The sequence below is a fragment of the Pempheris klunzingeri genome, chromosome 14 (genome assembly GCF_042242105.1).
Source record: "Pempheris klunzingeri isolate RE-2024b chromosome 14, fPemKlu1.hap1, whole genome shotgun sequence".
Lineage (NCBI taxonomy): Eukaryota > Metazoa > Chordata > Actinopteri > Acropomatiformes > Pempheridae > Pempheris > Pempheris klunzingeri.
The window spans coordinates 5,290,677-5,310,489 of record NC_092025.1 but is presented as its reverse complement, the minus strand read 5'-3'; the positions used below and the strand labels follow the sequence as shown (position 1 = coordinate 5,310,489).

The following is a 19,813-nucleotide window of genomic DNA, read 5'->3' as shown; positions in this document are numbered from 1 at the left end:
AAGGTGGGCCTGTGTTCTTGGTGGTCATAATACACTGCTGATATCATCTTTAAAAAGGTATTTTGACGCCAAAATACATGAAATGAACCACACCGAAGACCAATAATCTCACAAATAACCACCACAAACACTCAACTGTGTACGCCCATAGTACATAACGTCCTCTGTGACTCTTTCATGACATCATGGGGAGTTTTTAATTATCATCTTGTTGACTTTAGCATGCATTTGACTAGTGTGTCAGTAAAGTGGCCTCGGTGGGTTGTGGGTGTCAGGCAGAGCCAACAAAAGGCTGCATGCCTTCATAGGCTCCACCAACAGCTGTCCAAGTGAGCTGCAGAGCGGAGCGCAGCCTAGAGGAGGGGAATGGGTCCGAGCTGGACAGCGTTGAGTTCAGCAGCTGAAGCTTACAGCCGATGCCGCTTTACTGTAGTTCTCCGCAGAATAAGAAGACAGACTCAAGCTTTGGGCGGATTTATTTAGCTTCCCTCTATTAGGAAAAAGTGAAGAAGAAAACGGGATGTCTTTATCAGAGTCAACAGGCTCCTTTGGCGTCATGTTCCCAGCGTTCTCTCTGCCCATGAAAGCAGAGCGAAGTCGGAATAAGGAGCGCCTGGAGGCCAGCCTGGCCGGCCTGTGTGAGCTGGAGCTGCTCAAACAGAGGCAGGAATGTCGGGTGCTGAGCGCTCTCTGCCTCGGGGACTCTGCGGTTCCGCCTTGGGGGGCTCTACGGTCGGCACGTTGCGCCCTGGACGCACCGAAAGGCAACGCGCTGGATGACTACAGTGGCACAATCAAAACAGTGAGTTGAGTCTCTTGTATGTTGAAGGGAGAATTGTGTCTGTATGGAAAGGACAGTTTGTAATGCTGTGGTGTGCGCCGTGGGATCTGTTTGGGAAACTTGGCACATGTAGTGCCCCAGGTCGTTTGATAAGATCCCTTACGTGATCAGGTTTGGTGATATCAGAAGAGTTTTTGTTGTCAGTGACTCGGTTCATAGTTGGGGGGTTGGGGGGTGGGGGGTGCTTGAAGTTATGGATCATTTCCATACATGACTTGTAGGGATGAAATGCCCTGGCTTTGAAACATTTTCCTGTTCTTTAGTTTCTTGGAACACTGGAGGTCCATCCTGTGGATCAGATTACCAAACACAGAGTGTATGTGAAAATGTATGTGAAAAAAAAGAACCCCCCCAATCCTGCCATTGACCTCAGTGTGCAGTTATGAAAATGCAAAGTCAGGAGGGCCCCTAAGGCACACATTACCATTTAAGGGCAAATTTTGGGGGAGTTTCATTACTTAAGCCACTGAACACAATGAATTATCCAGACATCTCTGTCCCATGAGTTTGGATAAAGAATCACTTGAATGTGATAGATAATCACATAAAAGCTTAGGTCATTGTTTTTCGTTACTCCTCTTCCACATGAGTCTAGACTGCATCCAACCATTTTGGTCTCTTTGAAGTAGATTCCAAAATCAACATCAGAGTTTTCAAATGAACGGACTTTATATGCTGGGTAGGAAAAAATGCAATATTTTATGGTTACTACACTACCTATAGGGCCTGTTTTCCATCTGCTTAATGTCCCCAGCAGATGATGCTTTGGAACATACAAGACAGGCTTCAGGATACAACAGTTTGGATTCTCCTGTAATTGCCAAATATGCAGCATTTAATGACATCTCACTGCCTAAATTGCAGCATAATATCAGAATAATTCACACTGAATGATAGTTTGACATCAAAGCAAATTTCATACCCACAAGCATGGATACACTTCAGCTTGATTTTCAATTACAAACATTCTAATGTTCTAAATGGGTGTTTTATTCACTTGGTTTTTTGGTGTTAACAGCACCAGCCATGTATTTGCTTAAAGAGATTATACAAATCATTGCTAATGCAGTTGTAACCCTCAAAACAGCAAATCATATTTGCACTTTTGGTAAATGTTGGCACAGAAGAAAAAGAAAAATATTCCAGGAGTTTGTGTTTTTAAATGGAGAATCCCTGTGGAAGAAAGGACATTTCAAAGAGCCACAGTGATGGCATTGATTTTATGTTTACAATAGTCAAGACTGAGGCATTTCCCCCTGGGATCTGTCCTGGCAATTTTGATCCTGTATGAACTTTCCAGCAGTTTCTGAACTTGTGTGAAAGACGGTCAGCTGCCGTTATAGTCTGCAGTATTTCAGCTTTGTACAGTAGTCACTTGAATGCATTCCTGAAATGGAATGCAGTGGATACAGATACAGAGGGATACAGAGAGAGTGATGTAGGAGTGTCTAAATGAAGGAAGATAAACATTTTAGACATCACAAGTGCACCATAAAGCTTTCACTGAAATCTGGACACGACCCAGCTCTCTGAGTGGCCATAAATTTGGAAAATTTAACAGTTTAAGATTTTCCCATTGCAGTATATAGAATGTATACAGTACAACACAGTGAACGCCCTGTATGCTAGAATGCATTAAGAGTATCATGTAAGTGATGTGTAATGTTATTGATTAATGGAAACGGATGCTGACATATTATTTAATTTGTAAACCATGACACAATGCAGGGCTGCAGGGTTGTTATCTGTAGACTAATGGATACTTGAAATGACAGGAATTCCTTCTGTGAGGACTTGAGAACACCACCAGTGTTTGGAAACAACTGCAATTTGATGATCTCTGTTTTTACTTGCAGCAAAAGCTTGGCTGACCTCTAATCATGTGAATATTTGTTCAGACTGGACGAATCATAACGAAAGCACATAAACCCCTTCGATTGTGCTTATTTACTTTTTACTATTACAGCCATTAATGTCATCCTGTGTCCTATTCTTTGGCCAAAGAGATAGGCTCACTGAGATCAAGATTTTTTTAAAGAGAGACTTGAGAATGACTAAAACATTGACAGTAAGTCCTTAAATATACAGCCAGACAGGCATCATACAGGAAACTCTGAGCAGATGGCCAACTTTCAAGTTAGCACAAAAATTCATTGAAGCAACTTAAAGAGTCATAAATGTCTTCTGAAATGAAGCTTTACAATCTCCAAAGGTAATGAAATAATTTAGCTTGATTGTTCATTCAGTTTAAATGTGCTGTGTAACAGTGATATCTAATGAATTTAGTGTGCTTACCAATGAGCCTCAGCATATATTATTACGTACAACCACTCAGTGCCTGTGAGACGATAATTAGTCACTGTACTGTTACACTTTTGTTTCAAGCTGTTATGTTTTTGAGGCGCAGGTGAAATGCTGCCCCCTTTCTGTTTAGAGCAGTTGGTATGATTCTACACATAGCGTCTTTAAAAGGTGAATTCTGTTAAGCACAAACCGTTCAATCCAATGTTAAGTCATCCCTGAAGATGAGAGACATACTGTAATGTATATAATTTTGTCTTTTTAATATTGAAGGAGGGCACTTACAATGAAAAAGATGGAAATTTGGGATTTAAGATATGATAAGATAAACCTTTATTCATCCCACATTGGGGAGATTGGATTGTAAATTACACTTGCCAGGAGTTATGGCTGGATTTGTGCCACTCTTTTTATGTTGGCCGATGAGATAATTGGAGAGCAGCTATTGTAGCATTAAACGATGTATTTATGACCTGAGCGTCTTGCCTGATATATAATAGTGTAATTCAGCAAGTGGTGCTCATCAGCTTAAGTTTTAGATAAAGATCTTTTTCTACTGTCTATGGTGACAAATCGCTACAGAAAATCTAACAATTCTTTTTTTCCAGACTACAGTGAACATTTTCAGAGAGTGAACAGTTGTTGCCAAACTAGTTCATAAAGGCTACAGAAGTTTACCTTTTAACAGAGATGCTAATCGTAAGACTCTATAACGGTGGCAACTAATTGTGATGTTGAGGCTCACAAATAACATTTGCAAACATATAAAAACATTGCTTTAAAGAAATAGTTTGAAATGTATGTAACTAGTGGCAGAAGGCGATAAGCTTGCCATAAAGACTGAAAGACTGAAAACTGAGTCTAGTTCTGTTCAAAGGGAAAACAGCTCCCAACACTGCTAAAACTCACTGCTGGGATACTGTTTGCTTAATCCGTACATGTAAAAACATCTAGTTATGGCTCTAAGGGCAGTAATGTCCTGGAACTATTTCTAGGTGACCAGAGTCCAGGAACAGGATAGGTTTCCAAGGCCAGCTTCAGTAGCTAATGCTACTTTAGACCTGTTGAAGGATGTATTACCATGATTCTCAGTGCTTTTCAGGCTGGTTTAAGATCTTGCTTTGCTTCCAGCAGCGTCTTCACCATATTCTCCCTCTGCAATTGTTGGAAGTCATCAGATGACATAGGTGGTGGGTGAGGCTGACAGGTGAAGGCTAATATTTGGCCAACCAATGACTACAGAGGACAACATTCTGTTCATAACAGCAACTCTAAGCAACTCCAGCACATAATGTAAAGTAAAGGTAAAAGTAGGTGGACTGGTAAAGCAATCTTTGGTTACTGAGGTTTATCATTCATACCTGGTTCACTCAGCTCAGCTGCTGGAAACAGCCAGATATCCTGCTGTGGTCTCACACCAATCTGAGCCTTTTCAGGGCAGTCTGGTCCTTCTCAAAGTGAGCTGAATCCCACACTTATTTAAATGTTGTAGAACAGGTTCAGGGTATGGATCTGTTCTCTCTGCCTCACTGAAAATGCACAGTGCGTGCTGTTGTTCTCCATGAATGCATGGAACGTCCCCTTCCCATAATTCAAATGCCCACATTTGGCATTCGTCATCGTTGGTCTGAGGGTATATGACTTCCCTCATAATAGGATTATGCCAATGGTTAAATAATCAGATTCTTTTGGAGCACATTTTGACACATACTTACACGTGTATGTAGAGTATATGAGCTGGACTGATACACCGCTGGATCATTTTGTCATTTTTGTCTTGTCTTGTGATATTGCTGCAAAAGGCAAGCGCTGAGAGTTTCATGTCACATGTAACTCAACACGTTTTAGACCTGTTGAAACTTTGTGCCTCTAAAAGTTCACTTTATTTTGTACACTTCTTCTGAGCCTGTGTACGTGTGTGCATGTGTATGGATGAGAGGTGAAGAGGTGAAGGGAAAAGAGAAAAGGCGCCTGTCTGTGATGCAAGAGCCAGACGGAGAAAGAATGCACGTTTGTGTGGAAGAGAGTACGTGTACTTATTTCTCAGCAGGAGCTGCTGACAGCCATGTGACAGTCGACAGCAGCTGGGGAAGCAGCACAACCTTTACTGTTGCCTCCTGTATGTCAGGGGACTAATGAGAGGCACGCTGAAATGTGGACTCAAAACATGTGGTGTGTGTTTGTGTGTGTGTGTGTGTGTGGGTGAGTGTGGTCTGCATAGTCATATAACAACAATAATCAGAGCAATAATAATCAACAATAATCAAGTATTGTCGATGATCTAGAAGTTTATACTTAACCCTTGTATGGTGTTCGGGTTTGTGGGACCCGATTTAATCTGTTTTCATGTTCTTTATCAAAAGAAAAGTGATACGATTAATCATTTTTTCAAACTCAGACTCATCAATATGAGCCATGGCCAATGAGTCTGAGTTTGAAAAAATAATTAATCGTATCATTTTTCTCTTGATAAAAAAATTAAAATGGGTCCCACAGACCCGAACACCATACAAGGGTTAAGTCATTGCAGTACACTGATCTGAATAACAGCATAAGTTCAACTGAATAACGTGATATTGGAGCCAGCATTATGAGTTGAGTCTTTATACAGCAAAGCGGCTAACTAAACAGCTCTTGCCTTCCTCTACAGCTGCTGTTGAAATCACCTTTGAGTAAGGCCCTAATCCACTAACTGTCCCAGTCGAGCACGTCGTGGACCTCTCGGGCTGAGTGCATGTGTACATTTGGTCTGGTGGTGTGTGTGTTTACTGTGTGTGTGTTTGTGCTGTCATCCAGCACTGTAGGTCTCCAGCAGAGACCTCCGCAGCTGTGTGGCCAAACTGTCACTGAAGCCAAACATGAGCATTCGTGACTGTAATGGATGTACTTTGCTTACGTTTCGCACCTCACTGTGTTTCACAAACACAGTAGGATGTCTGTAGCTGCTGTTTAAGCACTGGTCGCTTGTGACGTCTCCAAAACAAAAAAAACTACCTCTAAGTCACAGCTGTGCAGCTTCAGGGAAAAATGCATTCTATAGTACAAGATTGGATACATGTGATAGGCTCTGTAACTTCTTTAGATATCACTAAGGACAAAGAGAAATATTCCAAACTTTCTCAGGTATTAGATGAAATCCTGCAGTCGCAACATACAACAACACTGTGTGTTCACTGTTGCTGATGAAACCAAAAGTTTTTTGCTACAGTGGTCCTCATCGGAATGAGAGATCTTCAAATTGCTCAAGAGGGAGTAAATGAATAATTTACTCTTCTTCTCATTGCTACAACACCCTGCGAGGGTTGGTGGGTGGCACTAAGAGGAACGTGAAAAACAGACACCTAGGCAAATGGGTCGGCACACACCACTGACTAAGCACAGCTCTCAGAGTTATTGCTCAGAAACATTCGTTATTGAGGAGTTTACCCTGAAGCTGATGTTGACTATGTAAAACATCTGCTGCAAGTGAACCTAGTTCATGCCGAGTATTAACTGCCTGTTGCACATAAAGCCAGCAACAACAGTGTCCTCACAAGTAAATCCAGAAACAGTGACAAAGTAACATACACAATGAATACAGTACCGACTAGAATGGAAAAACTGAGAGCACAATGCATCTGACAATAAACCCAGAAGACAGTTAGGTTAACTTGCTGGCTTTAATCAAGAGAAAGCAAATGACCGCAATCTTTCCAGGACACTGAAGGAGATATCCTGTTGTAATCAATATATTTTTCCAAGCAGGGATCAACTCATTTCAATGGAGAGAGGCAGAGACAACCCTTAAGCAGCTCCATCTGGCTATGATAAACAGAGCTGTCTGTTGAAAAACACAGTCACTGAAAGACTCCAGGACAGAATTGGTCCTGAGCTTTACAGCTGGCAGCCTTTAGACGACACCAGGCTTCCACAGCATGAAGTCTGCTCAATCTAGCTGATCAAATTTGTCAAGTCCTCTGACTGTACTGCAGTTCTTCCACTTCAAATGCATTTTTACTGTAGCTGCTAGCTGCCTCCTTAACCCTCATCCTGCCGCCTTCATGTCATTAGTTTCTGTTTCACTCTTCATTAGTGCTTTAGAAAAACGCCCATGTATTGGGCTCCTGGGGGACCACAGCTGAAGGAACCCAATACACCTCTGCAGTTTTAATAGATGGAACAACTCAGTGAGTTCATGTCTGCCATGGGTCCTAATTTAAAGTATCACACACTATCGGGGGAGGGGCACTCTGTCAGTCATTCTGAAGGGGACACACAGATGCGGCACACACACATTTCCAATCTTAACGATAATATTTTCCTTTTACACAATATGCAAATTTTACTAAGTTTCCTAGCATAATAACAACCCTTTCCAGATGACATTAATTACATAACTACTAACTGATAATGTTTGAATGCTTAACATGCTTCTCTGACGGCTGTTTTTTACTTACAGTCCTTAGGGACCGCACACGGTTGTCCTTATATGGAAATGTGTTTGTAGGATGAGAGTTAACCTTGCGGTGGAAACTGAGCTGGACCCATGTATGTGTCTAAAATCATGGTTCATCATCTGAAGGTATAATAACAAGAAGAATAGTCAGTGTGGAGCATGCTGCCCACATGGTTGAACAGGGAACAATATTTGGCCTGCTGTTAGGGTGTCTTTACCTCTGGTTACAAAGCAGTCCAAACATGCCATGGTGACTTTGAACATAAGCTCTAAGCCATGCGCACTGATTTAACAACAAAAGAGGAATATGATCTGAATCATCTGTTAAATGGCATTGTATGGAGTTAATGATATATCATTTCATCTCAACATTTTGCAAACATTATTGAACACTTATTGTAAAACAGAACGCAGAATAAATAGAAGAACATTAAGTTCCCAGATCTACAGAGTAAATCCAAGCTTTAGTACTACAGTATCAAAAGTCATTTACATAATACATAACCTTATCTTTCCTTTCCTATTTCACTTTGGACAGTGAGTTAAGTTTGAATGTTACTGCAATAGTTATTTTTTCATTAACATTTATGTTGGTGTTTGAGTATGTGATTAGGAGGCAGAAAGAGAAGATGTGACGATATGGTGTTTAAACCGTGCAACGGGGCTGAACGGTTTAAATTATTGATAACAGGGAATAAACACTGAATGCTCACAAGAGGGCTGCTTTTACGCTACAAATGCATAACTGCAAGCCTTCCTTTGTGAAATTACCTTTCACTCAAACCGCCTACTCAAAAAACATTCCTGCCCCACACCCAGCCACCCACACATGCACACACACACACATACGCACACATGATATGTCTCAATTTACTTTTCAAATTTAAGTCTGGGGACAGTTCAGTGGAGCACAACTCTGAGCCTGTTCTATAGTCTATGTAAAGGAAAAGTAAGGTTTCATGCAAAATGATTACACCCTCATATTACTAATTAAAGATCCCATGTTATACTCATTTTCATACTTATTAAGGACCTTACTAGAATAGGTTTACATGGTTTAATCTTCAAAAAACAAAAAAAAAGCTCGATTTTAGCTCCTGCCTCTTTAAGGCCCCCCACCCAAAAAGCCCAGTCTGCTCTGATTGGTCAGTTCCCACAGGCCTGAGCAGGTACCGTCCACCGTATTTCCTGATCAGCCCCACCATGTTTCTGAAACCACAGAGCCACATAGCTGACTGTAGCTGCAGTGATGCCATGCTGCCCAGCACAATAACCTCTAAACCAAAAACGTAACTGCTTATATATATTATTAATATTATCTGCAAACGTGGAGATCAATTTAGATTGCCCATAATATTAGTATTACAGTAAGGCTATATGTATAGGTGTACTATATGTGGATCAGCATGTTGTTAAGCATCGGATTGACTTTAGACTCACTGTCCAGCAGTCCACTGAAAATACAGCTTTGTGGGCTGAGGAGTTTAGCTGCTGGTTGCAGCAGCACATTTACATAATGTAATGCAAACATACAACAGTTTTCCCATCCCAAAAATATAGTAAATCAACAGGGTCTTGACTTCCTCAGACGATGAGAGAACGTGAAGACTGCAGCCAACAACAGTACAATTTGTGTGTTTTCCTCGTACCTTCAACATCTTCTTCTCATTACCAGCAACCATCATTAGCGAGGTAACATCAATGGCAGACAGCCAGGTCGTTTCAGGTTTTCAGTGGGTGGGGACCGTCACCTTCCTGGAGGAGCTGGAGGAGGGCTTAGGTTCAGCGGCTCTCCACCTGACGTCAGGAGGGGAGCTAAATCTAAACGAAGCATTTTTCATTCTTACTAGGCTAGTTTAAACGTTGAATCACTATGTTAATTTGATAATTACATCTTACTGTGCAGAGAAAACAACAAATCTAATTTGTTGCCAAAGTGAAGACACTGTTGAGAAAAGAATTCCTGTGAAAAGAGACAGCTTGTGTTTGTGGAATGCACATTATATTGAGTCTAGTCATAGTTTCAGGTGTTTAAATTAGTCAGCAATGACTGCATAAAGTCCTTCAGGGTTTTCAGGCCAAGTCATTGTAGGAGGATCAAGTTATGTAGCCAATAAGTTAAAGTCAGCTAGACTGTCCTGAGTCTTAACTGACTGGGGTGCAGTCTCACCAATGCTTTAGAGTGTCTGCTCTACAGCTCAAGGCTTTAACAGAATTGAGGTGTGTACATGTGTACATGTGTGGATGTGCGAGCATTCATGCATGACTGTGTGTCTGTCTGTGCAAATATATGAACATGTGTGTGTGTGAGTGTGCACTCACATGAAGGAAACAAGCAGCCATTGAGCCGGTGTGGTCTCACGTAAGTAGCTGTTAAAACCCACACACAGCCTCCTTTATACAGTGCATGCCTTACATAAGCCCAGCTTAATTTTACATGCAAACGCACTACACACACATACACACACACATGCTGAATCGCTTGCCTGCATGTGTTGAAGAGTCTTGTGACACACAGACTAAGTTAGTTTACAGTATAAGGATGGGTGTAGTACTGTTATCAATATACAGTTACGACAGCTGTATTTGGATGAAGTGGATATTTTATATTTTACTTTGGCGATGATAGTGAGCATGGATTTGTTCCAAAGGGCTGTGTTGTTTCACTTGTAACTGGAGTTCTTATGCTCTCTATCTGTATCTATTCCAATCATTTTCATCTCTGATGATGATGAGGTAACTGTTAGATAAACCACAGATGTACGCTCTCAAATTTAATTTAATGTGTGTGGGTTGAATGCCTTTAATGAGTACAGCAGGTCCTTGGAGACTGGCCCATTGAAAAACTCACTTATTAAATTCACAGAACATAACCACTACAATCACCCATGTGTCCCTATAGATGATTGTTGGCTAACATGGTACCATGCGATATGGTGAAAGACTTTAATACTTTAATACTGTGCAGATCCTTATATTACTAAAAGGAGTCACTTATTTTTTATGATTGTAAAAAATGATATACAGAAATGGTGACTTAAGGCTTGACTCAGACTTGATTGCTCTGAGACATGACGTGATGTCACTATTTAAGCCTTAACTCCCTAAAAACACGCTGACACGGGAAATCTGTCAAGGCTCGAGTTCTGACCTGTCCTGGAGCCTTACAATAGGTTCTTTGTTATCTGTAGCTTGATTCAGTTTTAATTATGATAGTTCAATGATGTCAAATTGTCATCCTCTTCTGCTCCTATTTGCTGTGGTGTACCCCAAGATTCAATTTTAGACCCTATTACATTTGCTCTATGCTTCTACTGATTTTAGAAAATTCAACATCCCTTATCTCTTACTGAATTTCCACTTATAAAGGCGGGGTTCATAATTTTAGCTCCTTTTTTAAGTTGTGTTGATCATGTCAAATGCTGAGTGGCCAAACATTTTCTCCAGCTTTCTTAGTGCAACAAAGATGTCCTCTTCATTGTACCCACAATTTCCACCAGTGGTGTAACCAGTTTTCTTTCATCTTCAAATGCCCATACAGAAATCTGGGTGTTTGTTCTAATACTGATTTTAATTTCCCTCAGATCTTGTGACCAGTTACTCCCCACCATTCCATGTTCTCAGCCAAAGTTCAAATGGTGACTGAGTGTTTTCCATTGCTGCTCCCAGACTTAAGCTCTACACTTTAAATCCTCTCTTTAGACCAATCTTTCTATAATGTGGTTCCCTTAAGTCCCTTAGTTATTGATATGACTATATTAATGCTTTAAATGTGTCCATTACAGTTATTTAACTATTTCTATTATAATCATTTAGATATGTTTAAAATGATCTGTAAGCACTTTTATCAACTTCAGTTGTCTTTAAATGTGCTCCATAGACTTGACTTCAGTTTACATGCCTAATCACATGTTTGAAAGGAAAATCTTCTTTACCACTTCATCTTAATGGTCAGCAGTCAGAAACCTGAAAGACCTGCGTTTTCACTTGAAGTTTGATGATGAATACTTGTGGCTTGTTTTGAGACTGTCGGGAGACTTGAGCTTGGCTTAAGTTGATCACCACCTTCATTGACTGAAAAAGCCATCCTTGCAACAGTCAGCATATTATTATTCCTAATTTTCCTTGTAAACCTGTCCTAACATTTAGTTAAGACCAGACCTAGCTAAGTATGACTGCAAACATCTTACCACAGTAGTACCACAAGTATGACTTTCAGTACGCATATTCGCATTATCCAGTCTTCCAACTTTCTTCTGCCAAACAGTTTCTCTTCTGGTTTCAGAGGTGTTTGGGAGTCTGGATCGGATCTTAAGTGTTTGGAGCATTGTCAGCTCCAGCAGTTTCAGACACTACTATTTACTGAAACTTTCCTACAGCAGCGGCTTCCCATTTTCTGGTGGAAGTTGTGACTGTGTAGGAAAAACACATCATTTAAAGACCTGTATACACATTTTTAGATATAATTTACTTTCTGCAGGACAGCCAGTGAATGGCGGAGGCTATGCTGGGACACCTGTGTGCACATTTTGAAACAGCTTCAATCCTCACAAAGCTCAATGTGTGGAACAAACTCCACAAGTCTGCGGAGATACAGTCCTAACTCTGTTTTTGTAAGACAGCTAATGTGTGGCATGTGGTTTTGGCTGGTACATTTTCCTCCCAGGGGATATTATTTTGCCTTACATTACAAAACCCAGCCTTACAAAAACAAAACTGAAGCTCCTCTCAGTACTGGTGCAAAGCTTTCCAATAACTTCACAGTGACTAAGAGCAAGTCATCTATCTCTGCCTCCTTCTCAAGCTTTGCTGCTGATGACGAGATAGTTTCCAGCTATGTCCCTATGACCCAAGATTAGTGTCAGCAGTTCAGTGTCTGACCAAAGGTCTTCCCTTCTGTTCCTGTGTGATGGCGCTGAATAACAGCCAGAAGAGTTGACCTTTGACCTTATTGACATAAAATGTCATAGAAAATAAAATATGATAGCTGAAACTATCACCACTACTTAAAAACATTTTGTTGGGTAAATCTTTTGCAATAAGGCATGTGAACACTATAAGTTGTCACTTTGCCAAGGTTAGATGCCAAAAGGGAAAGATTGAAAACTTTTGTTCATTGTTGAAATTTTGTTTAATAAAGAGTTTAATAAGTGGCCTCTGTGACAAGAGGAAGTACTACACTCAGTATATAACTTTAACTTTGTGATCTTTTTTATCTCCTGCAGTAGCTGCGCTATAAAACAAAGTTCAGCTGTAGTAGTTGCACAGTTAGTCCGCTGATCACAATTGGTTCTTATGTCTGATGGTAGTGCTATGAAATATACTATTTTAGTAATCCGGAGGGTGACATGTGATGGGTGGAAAATTGTGATGTTTGTGGGTTTGGTTAAATATATGAGGGCATCTACAGAAATCAACAGACCAACTGTCTTGGTGGTTATCTAATGTCTATCTAATGTAATCTAGTGTACCACTGTTGACATAAGTTTTTTGATATGATGGACAGTTTTATTGAATCCATGCAGTATAATGAATAGGATCAGTCTTTCAGTCCCAGTATTCCTCTTTAGTGGTGTTGATTTTCTCCTTATTCCCTTCTATGTCTCTGGCCTCTGTTGTTTAGACAGCTTCAACTCCTACATAGCAGATTTTTTTCTAGACTCAGTATGTGTGTGTGTGTTGGGTGGGGGGGGTTGATGGGAGAATGGTGTGTTATTGTTCCATTGTTTTGATAATAAGTGCTTGTGGTCTTAGCTGTCTGTGAATGTGAAGGTTGTTGCTCTCTGTGTGTCTCTACATCTCATCCTGGGAGATGAACAGGGAGTTTGCATGTGTGTGTACTTTTAAGTGCGTCCCCATAATGTTCCCATTGCAGTTTTGGGTGTGGATAAGTGGTTGTTTGCTTGTTCTTGTAACTTTATAAATGAATGGCAAAAAGTGAAAGAATTTCTTCCCACGTGTTACTGTCCTTGACTTTAAGTTTCTTTATGCAGTCATGAGGCTGACTTTAGTGTCAGAGCCTGGTGTTACGAATTAAAAGAATGCACAGCTCATTGGTAGCCTTTCCAGCTTGCAATCTGTTAAATTACTCATTAATTCATGATACCATGGATGCCAAAATCACCATCATATTTAGTATACCATGGCGATAATTAGGCTGCGTACCAACTCTCCACTGAAGTGTCATACACCATTCATTCTGTTGCTCTTCATACTTTGCAAAACACTAATGACATACTACAACTGAACACTGAGTGTGGTGAAGTGTTGAAGCATGGATTACTGGAATGAATGTGGACCTCAGAACACAAACACGTTTCTATTTTGTGTGCAGGCTCAGTAGGTTGTTTGGATGTGAGAGTAGTGAGTTTAGTTTAGTGTACAGTCTCTTCACACTCTTTCTGTCTCTGTTTGTATTTCAGAGCAGTCTCCAATGTATGCCTTGGGGTACAAAGGCATCTTTAGAACAGCAGGTAGCAGAGCTGAAGGTGAACGCTGATGTCAAATCAGCAGATTCCCCTACTGATCTGGAGGACAACCGACAAAGTTCAGGTAAAATCATCAACTCTGCTTTTCCCAAACAGAACATTTCATTGCAAAGCATGTACAGTTTTTAAGTGGACAGTATGTAAGCATAGTTCACAACATAAACACATGTAGTTTCAGTTGTTTTTTATTTTGAATTCTGTGCATGACTTAGTCTGTTTTGTCAGTGTGCAGATACTGAACAAATCTCCTCCACTGCCTTATTTTTACAACATCGTCTTCATTTAAAAGGCCGAGCTCCATGCTGCATGCAGGAAGCAATAGTTGTTGTGTGTTCCAGTTGCACCAAAACACTGTGTGCACCATATGACTGTCAGTCATTATGAAGAGCAATGATTCTTTCTCCCTATCTGAGACACAGAGGCCATTAAGGATGCAGTTTAGTGTCTGGCAAACAAACAACAAGCAGACAATTCTATTACACGTCCTTGGTGGCTAAGCATCCGCCATCACTGAAGCATCACCACATCTAAGCATATACTTCATGTTTATAAAGCAGCTTTGACACAGATCTGAGCACATTAGGATTTCAAATGACAAACAGTTCAGTTTGCTGCACCACGGATGCAGTAATCTTATGGTGGTGGTTATACAGGACCATAATTAAACAACACTTGTCTCTGGTATAATATGAATTGCTACTGTGCAGCAAGTGAGTAGTTTGGGGGAATAATTTGTGAAAATGAAAATGTTATTCACAAAACTGGCATATCTGGTAATTGGTCCACTGCATTGTTCTGCCATTTAACTCAGAATCCTGTAAAAACAGTGTTTTTACATGTTAAACGCAGATATAAAATTCTATATGTTCACCACATATATTCTTTTATATATATATATATATATATTCTAAATTCTAATTTCTATTTTCTAAATTTGAGTGTGAAAACAGCCAAAGCTGGCATTTGTGATGTAAAAACTGAGCACCTCCCCTTTTTCCGTGGATTCAACTGTCAGAAGTATTACCTTTCATGTGCACAATTGTACATAAAGTAATATTAACAGTATCAATCAAAATTAGAATAATTTCAGTAATTTTCATGAAAGACATGATTTGCCAAGGTTACATATCAAGAGCAATACAAGAAAATAACACTTCAATCATATTCATCCCAAATGTATGTTATTGTTGGTTGTAACCTCTCTTTGTCTTTTCCCTCCACAATACAATTTTAAAATATCAAATTCACTGTCAAATAACTATATAGAGAATTGTGTTTTGATGTTTTTTTATATTTTATAATGACAGCATAGTTTCACTCTTGAAATCCCTCTGGGAGGTCTACCCATCTATCATCTATCGCACTAACCACAAATCTCTGGTAGGAAGTGGTGAAAGCTTTTCAGGTATTTAGTAGCAATGAGATTTTCAAAGCTGTAGGTCAGCTGTGCAGAGTTTCTTTTGCTTGTTAATGGGAAGCTATATTTGTCAACACAAAATCCTTTCTCATATAGGTAAAGATACAGTACATGGCTGTATTCCTCATGCACCCACACTACTGTATCATAAACAATGAGGAGTGCCACATTGATGCACAGTCTTTGCTTCCATTTACAGTTCAGACAGTGTGCTTTATACATCAAAAGGAGAATAATTTTGCTAATTCAAGAATGATCCTGATCACTTTCTTTGTTTTTGCTCTATTTGTCAGGAGAGGTCCTTGTAGCCAAACAAAACAGATCTCCAGAATCAAATTACCACTCTGTTGTCCCGTGCTCCCTCTCAGCTCCGGAGGGGACAGAAGAGACAGAGACAGAAACATGGCTGTCAGACCCATCGAGACAGGTTATGGTCACTGATGCTTTGGGGGAGATGAGAGTTGTTGAGCCCAGTCAGGAAGATTATCAACAAGACCAAAGGGTAGAGACTTATATATTTGGATTGATCCAACGCCGAGCACTACCCACCCGCCCCTCTAAGCCCCGCACCAGCCTATCACATGATACCCGAGCCATCGGTGTGGCAAGGCAGAGTAGTTTGTGTCGCAAAGAGGAGCAGCACTCACCAATGCAGGTGTCTGTTCAAGAAATTTCTAGTCTTCCCCATTGTTCAGAGGGAACTGTTCCACAGGCTTGCCATAACCTTGATCAGGAGCATTACATAGGGACAGGGTTGACTGAAGATGCCCCATCCCCGTATAACCACCATCTCCACCAAAGTGTCCAGCATCAACGAGGGCTTTATCACAGGTCCAGGCAGGCTTCAATGTTTAACATCTCACGCTCAACCCTGCTGGACTACGCATCTTTCAGAGTGCCGCAAGTCCACGCAGACTCCAGCAATAGTGAGCCTGAGTCACCCCAACATTTCCACAACTACCCTTCCCCTCCAGCTCTGTCAAAGCCTCCCCAACTGCCTTCACCTGATGAGCAGCTCGTCAGTGCGGAGTATATTCCAGCCCAGCCCTGTAGAGCCTCTACCAAAGCTTATGCTCATCACCAGTCCAACCCCCACAAGGGCTCTGGGGTGCCCAAACCGAACCGAAGCACATATTCTCCAGAAAGAGGCCATCATCATCAGGAGCTGCAGCCCACAGCATCTCAGATCCAACCCTCCAGATCCCGAGGGGGCCCAAAGAAGTGTCGCTCAAATGAAGACAAAAGTGGTGCCAGCAGGAAGCTGGGGAAGAAGGCATGTAGGTCCCAGTCAGAGAACAGCCTGCAAAGGGCTCCAGAGCGCAAGTACAATACAATAGAGAGGGATGGTGGAGGAAGTGGAAGTGGTGGAAGGGGAAGCCGCAGTAGTCAATCCAGGAGCAAGAAACAACAGCAAGGAAGTGGCAGCTGTCGGCGCTGGCAGTCCACCCTGGAGCTCAGCCAAGACGAAGCTGACCAGCCACCCGTACAGGCACATGTGCAAGGCTCCTCAGCTTCAAACCAAAGGGAGCATAGTGGAAGGCGCACACGCAAATCTCGCCCTACGCATGCATCATATGCCTACTCACACCACCCCCACTCCCACCATCATCAGCACATGGAATACCACTTAGAGAAGGACCAGGTGCCACTGTGTCAGCTTAGTGAGGACTACCCTCACCCTGCTCAGGGTGAGTCTGAGTCCAGCATGAGTGAGGCTGAATCTCCAGATTCTAGCTCCTTGTCCAGTGACTCAGATGAGAGTGGTGGTCTGGTTTGGCCCCAACAACTACCCCCTCAGCTTTCCCTCCCATCACCTACTGCCCCACCAGGAGCACCTCTACAGCCCAAGGCATTTGTCAAGATTAAGGCCTCACATGCCCTTAAGAAGAAGATCCTACGATTCCGCACAGGCTCACTGAAAGTGATGACCACTGTGTGAAGTGGAATGCTGGCCAAACTGAAAGAACATGAGCTGCAGAGCATCGGATTATTTAGAATGATGGGCCACAAACTAGTTCACTAGATATTAAGTATAAAAATCCATGTGTGCATGAAAGTACTATGATTTTGGCTGATTTTGGCTATGGTTATCACCATATCATCCTTTGTTAAAGGATGATATGAATGGTACATTGTACTTAGGTCTTACATGGATGACTCAAAGGGTACTCTAATTTGGCCACATTGGCCCCTAAATATACAGAACTATCCACAGGCACTCACCCACTAATAAAGCGTATAATAATACATGCTGACATTTTCTTTGAAATCACAGTGAACAGTATTTCATAATTTTATTATCTGGCCTAGCACAGATTATTGCCTAGTATACCCACCATTGTAAGGGATATTCAGCCTCATGCAAGAATATTTTCATATTCTTATTCTAAGCGTTTCTCACTTCTTTGTGTGGCTGGCTTATACAAGTGTTTCAAGTCAGGTTCACCATACTGTCTTAATTCCATAAATGATTTGTTTCAACCTGATAAATCCCACCTATTCATGAATAGCTTCGCATTTGTGATTTCAATCTATGTAAAGAAACCTGTTCTTTATACCTGTTCTTTATTCTTTGGTTGCCACGTTGTCAGCCTCCATTTAGAACAAGGACTCTATGTCTCGTACTTGTTTCTCTCCTATTGTAAACAGATTTTTTAACAGTTACACATGCGAACATTTTCTGCAACCCTGAGGCAGGTTCCTTATATTCGGTCTGTGAAATCCTTGGTTTGTTGCTGAAATGATGCATACCTGTTATCCAGAAATACATTTTTTTTATTATTATACATTTTATAATTGTTAAGTCATACTGTAATTAAATAGGAAGCTTTCTTAAGGCAAACAAGCAGAAGTGAGTGCTTCCTACATGTTTTTCTTCATAAACTTACAGGTATCAGATATATTGTGGGTGGGGGTAAATGTATCTGTTAGAGATGGGGAAATGTGACTGCAGTATATAAAATTTGTAGTTTTGAAGGAGTTTATTATAAGTATATTACAAAGCGCTTGTGAGACATTTTGTCTGGTGGTTGTTAGTGGTTGAGATAATAAATCTCACTGTAGAAACAACCCACTTTCGAAAAGAAGTCTGTGAATCTTTGATATTTTACTGTACCAGACATCAATTAATTAACAATATTTAAAGTGTTTCTCTCGCAGAGTAACTAAGTATTCCTGAAGGACCTTGTTTAAATGTTGAGTAGCAACAGTTTCTACTGTTTTATTAATAATAGTAGGCTTCTTGCAGACAAATAAATATTTGCCAAAAGAATGTATTTAATGTTACAGTGTCACTTTGTTTATTTGCCAGTGTTATCATTAAAAGTGCCAACTCACTATTAGCTTCTTTTTGTATGGAATTTGTTTGACAAAATGCAGTGTATGAAATTAAAGTGTTTGTTTTAAAAATACAAAAAAATGTGTTTATTTGACTGAGAAAAACATTTTTACATCAACCTGTAGGTTTTACCAAATGGTCAGCTCATGTAAATGTCCCCAGGCAGACCACACACTTTGACACAGGTAGAGAAAACACACACACACACACATACAGAGCAGCCCTGGTCTTAGTGACTGAAGTGATAAGTGATTAAGTGAGAGTATGGGGGAGGGGGAGTTGGGGTGGTGACAGAGAGAGGGGGGATTTAAGTGGAAAGGTAAGGGCTCATGCGGAACATTGGCTTTTTTGAGAGTAATGATGGCAATATTCTTCTCCTAAGCATCACCAGCAGTACAAAAGAAGAGTAGATTGAGCTGTCATGAGCCATGTCACACATAGTTGCACATAGCACATAGTTAGGGACAATTTTATGAATACAATTTCTGCCACTATTACTGCTACCACTTCTGCTACTGCTTTTTAGTATTGCTACTAAAACTATTATCACTAATACAGATACAACTACATTTACTGCAATTATTACTTCTACTGGTACTTCTATTTACAACAGTATTACTGTGATATTTCTACTACAATTATTACTACTCGATTACTACTATGTTACTACTATACCATTCATAAAGCTAATGCAATCAATCAATCGATTTAACAATTTAATTAAGAGAGATGCAACAATTCAAGAATTCAAAATTAAGGATCCAAGAATCCTCACATGAGCAAGCATCAGGCATTAGGCGACAATGGCAACCTTGAAAAGATTCAGGCTCAGAGGTGGGTGGCTTTCTGTCTGGGTTGGTATTGGGGTGGGTTCCACTTTTTAATAGCAAAAAGTGGAAACGGCAGTGATTCATAAAGCCAGAGAACCACAGCAGCAGGACCAGGACCAGGATCCACAGGAACCTGAGAGATGAGAAAAGCACAGAAAGGCTCT

General features: G+C 40.7%; 1 protein-coding gene across 1 annotated transcript; it reads left to right on the top strand.

Moving 5' to 3' along the window:
- Positions 1-305: 305 nt before the first annotated feature.
- LOC139213029 (dapper homolog 3-like) lies at positions 306-17,551 on the top strand. The gene is made up of 3 exons (XM_070843629.1): positions 306-802; positions 14,000-14,129; positions 15,776-17,551. The coding sequence occupies exons 1-3, from the start codon at positions 521-523 to the stop codon at positions 17,419-17,421; spliced, it is 2,058 nt and encodes a 685-aa protein (XP_070699730.1). The 5' UTR covers positions 306-520; the 3' UTR covers positions 17,422-17,551.
- Positions 17,552-19,813: the final 2,262 nt, after the last annotated feature.

Bases quoted from the DNA above. Each gene is read 5' to 3' on its own strand.
- LOC139213029 (XM_070843629.1), top strand. From the start codon at position 521: ATGTCTTTATCAGAGTCAACAGGCTCCTTTGGCGTCATGTTCCCAGCG. The intron at 803-13,999 runs GTGAGTTGAGTC...TTTGTATTTCAG, and splicing joins ACAGTGGCACAATCAAAACA to AGCAGTCTCCAATGTATGCC. The intron at 14,130-15,775 runs GTAAAATCATCA...TCTATTTGTCAG, and splicing joins GGACAACCGACAAAGTTCAG to GAGAGGTCCTTGTAGCCAAA.